Source organism: Aethalodelphis obliquidens, unplaced genomic scaffold (assembly GCF_003676395.1).
Source record: "Aethalodelphis obliquidens isolate GAN/ISIS:26980383/991018 unplaced genomic scaffold, ASM367639v1 scaffold1549, whole genome shotgun sequence".
Classification (NCBI taxonomy): domain Eukaryota; kingdom Metazoa; phylum Chordata; class Mammalia; order Artiodactyla; family Delphinidae; genus Aethalodelphis; species Aethalodelphis obliquidens.
This window is the reverse complement of record NW_020839460.1, coordinates 3,217-6,026: the sequence shown is the minus strand read 5'-3', so window position 1 is coordinate 6,026 and position 2,810 is coordinate 3,217. Positions and strand designations below refer to the sequence as shown.

Here is a 2,810-nt window from a genome sequence, read left to right as displayed (position 1 = left end):
GTCTCCCCTTTGGGTGAAACCTGTCCAGCTGGGGCTGGTCCCCGGCAAGTGGCGCCCGCACAGGGACCCGGAGGGGTAAGTATTATTTCTTTTTCGGACGGATAGGAGTCTCACCGTAGGGTGCCGCGGACCCCCAGTTAAGGAATACTGGTTAGGGAGGTGAGTAAGACGGTGTCAAGATGGGACACGCTGAGTCCAAGGAGAGGCTCTTGTTTATTGATATAGTTAAACATATGATAAATGGAAGAGGAATTAAGGTAACTAACAAGCAATTAACTCAGTTTTTTCAGTTTGTGCAGGAGCAATGTCCATGGTTTCCAGAACAGGGAACAGTTAATATAGAAACATGGCAAAAGGTGGGGCAAACTTTGCAAGTATATTACAGTCATTTTGGACCTGAGAAGGTCCCAGTAGATACTTTTACTTTATGGAACCTTATTAGAGAGAGCATCGCCCCCTTGCCTGAAGGTCAGAAGAACTCATATAAATATCCTGCAGAAGTAATGGATAAATGTACTCTGTTACCTTCCCCAAAACCATCAAAAGAAACTGAGGTTTTGGCTGCTGCTTTAAAAGACTGTAACCTTAATGATAATGACTCAGAGGAGGAAGATGAGTCACCTACTGATAAAAACTCTAATTTGTTAAAAAGTTCTCCTTTTGATGATGAATTGCCTCCTGCAGATCAGGATGATTTAGATGCTGCTGCATATGATTATGAAAGAAGGAAGTATGAACCCCCTGGTGCTTTTTCAATGCAAGAAACTAAGAAAAATAGACCTAATTTACATGACATGCGTCCCTTAGGTCGTTTACCGACCGCACCACCAGCTTCACTTTTTCCTCTAAAAGGGTCAAGAAGCCGAATTTCAAATGTCGGAGGTTTGCCACCTCCGCCACCTTTTAATAAAAGTCATGGCGAATATAAAAGGCATAGGAGAATAAACGGTGAAGATGATGATTATGCTTTTGCAGCCTGCTTTCCAGTCATTTTTGAGGATGGTTTTGGTGATGATGTATATTGGGATCCCTTGCCTCTAAAACTTTTAAAAGAACTTAAAAAGGCCTGTGTAGATTATGGACCATTGGCGCCTTACACCATGACTCTTATAGATGCCTTGGCAAATAGATGGATGACTCCATATGACTGGATTCAGGTTACAAAGGCCTGTTTATCTGGAGAACAATATTTGCTTTGGAAAACAGAATATAAAGAATGGGTGGACAAACAACATGCTTTAAATAAGAAAAGGGATAAATTTAATATTACTAAAGATATGTTATTGGGCGAAGGAGAATATGATTCCACCGAACAGCAGATGCATATGGGAAAGGAAGCCTTATGGCAGGTAACTATGTGTGCAGTAAATGCCTGGAAGTCTTTACCTTTGACTCCAGGAAAAGCCTCCACTTTGACAGATTTAAGACAAAAGCCTGAGGAGCCATATGAGGATTTTGTTTCTCGCTTGCTAATAGAGATAAAAAGGGTGATAACTGATGAGGATGCAGCTAACATGTTAGCTAAACAATTAGCCTTCGAAAATGCTAATCCTGTTTGTCAGAACTTGATTCGGCCAATTAGAAAAACTGGTAGCATTTCAGATTTTATTAAGCAATGTTCTGACGTGGGTCCCTCTTATATGCAAGGGATTGCTTTGGCAGCCGCCCTAAAAGGAGAAACACTTCCTCAATGCATGATGAATATGGTTCAAAAAACAAAAAACCCTAGGGGACCAAAAGGAAATAATTGTTTTGCTTGTGGAGGCGCAGGTCATTTCAGTAGGGAATGTCCTAATAAAAATGCGCCTCCAGCAGGTCCTGTTAAAATGATGCCCCCTGGTAATGTTGGGGTCCCTAAGACTCCATGCCAAAGATGTGGGAAAGGAAATCATTGGACTAAATTGTGTAGGAGTAAATATCACAAAGACGGACACATTCTTCCCCCTAATGGGGCTTCTACAGTCCCTCAGGCTGGAGCTCAGATGCCAATATTTCCTGCACCTGTTTTTCCAGATACACCTGCTGGAAGTAATTCGGGAAACTTACTTCGGGCCCAACCCCGGGCCCAACAAACAATAGGGGCAATTCACCAGACGCTCAATCCCTTTCTTCCCTCAGGGGAATTGATGAATTGTTCAGGGCCACCCCAGGCAGTGCAGGATTGGACCTCTGTGCCGCCTCTGCAACAATACTAACTCCTGACTCTCCAGTCATAAAAATACCAACTGGGATTAAAGGTCCATTGCCCCCAGGAGTAATGGGTTTAATTATTGGTAGGAGTTCAACTTCCTTATCTGGCTTAACAGTTTTGCCTGGAGTAATTGACTCTGATTATACAGGAGAAATTCAAATAATGGTTGCTCCCTCTAATAAGACGCAGCAAATTTATGTGGGACAAAGAATAGCACAATTGTTATTGCTACCATATTATAAGACAGGAAAGAATGTAATTCAAGAAGCTAGGAATGAAAAAGGATTTGGCTCTAATGATATGGCATTTTGGGTTCAAGAGATTAGTAGAAATAGACCTTTGAAAACTTTAAAAATTAATGGAAAAAATATTCAAGGTTTATTAGACACAGGTGCAGATGCTTCCTGCATAGCAGAAAAAGATTGGCCTAGCAGCTGGCCCACCCAACATGCTGACAATATGTTAACAGGTCTGGGAACTGCTCCAACAGTAGCTAAGAGTGCCCAGATTTTAACTTGGGAGAATACTGCTAATAAACAAGCAGGCTCTTTTTGTCCTTATGTAATACCTGGCCTGCCAATTTCCCTTTGGGGAAGAGACATACTTATGCAGATGGGAA

At 41.9% G+C, this 2,810-nt stretch overlaps 1 protein-coding gene across 1 annotated transcript; it reads left to right on the top strand.

The window, feature by feature from the left end:
* Positions 1-179: 179 nt before the first annotated feature.
* Positions 180-2,195, top strand: LOC113617058 (endogenous retrovirus group K member 5 Gag polyprotein-like). The gene has a single exon (XM_027100380.1). It carries the CDS (start codon positions 180-182, stop codon positions 2,193-2,195), a length of 2,016 nt encoding a protein of 671 aa, XP_026956181.1.
* The last annotated feature ends 615 nt before the right edge of the window (positions 2,196-2,810 follow it).

Bases quoted from the DNA above. Each gene is read 5' to 3' on its own strand.
- LOC113617058 (XM_027100380.1), top strand. From the start codon at position 180: ATGGGACACGCTGAGTCCAAGGAGAGGCTCTTGTTTATTGATATAGTT.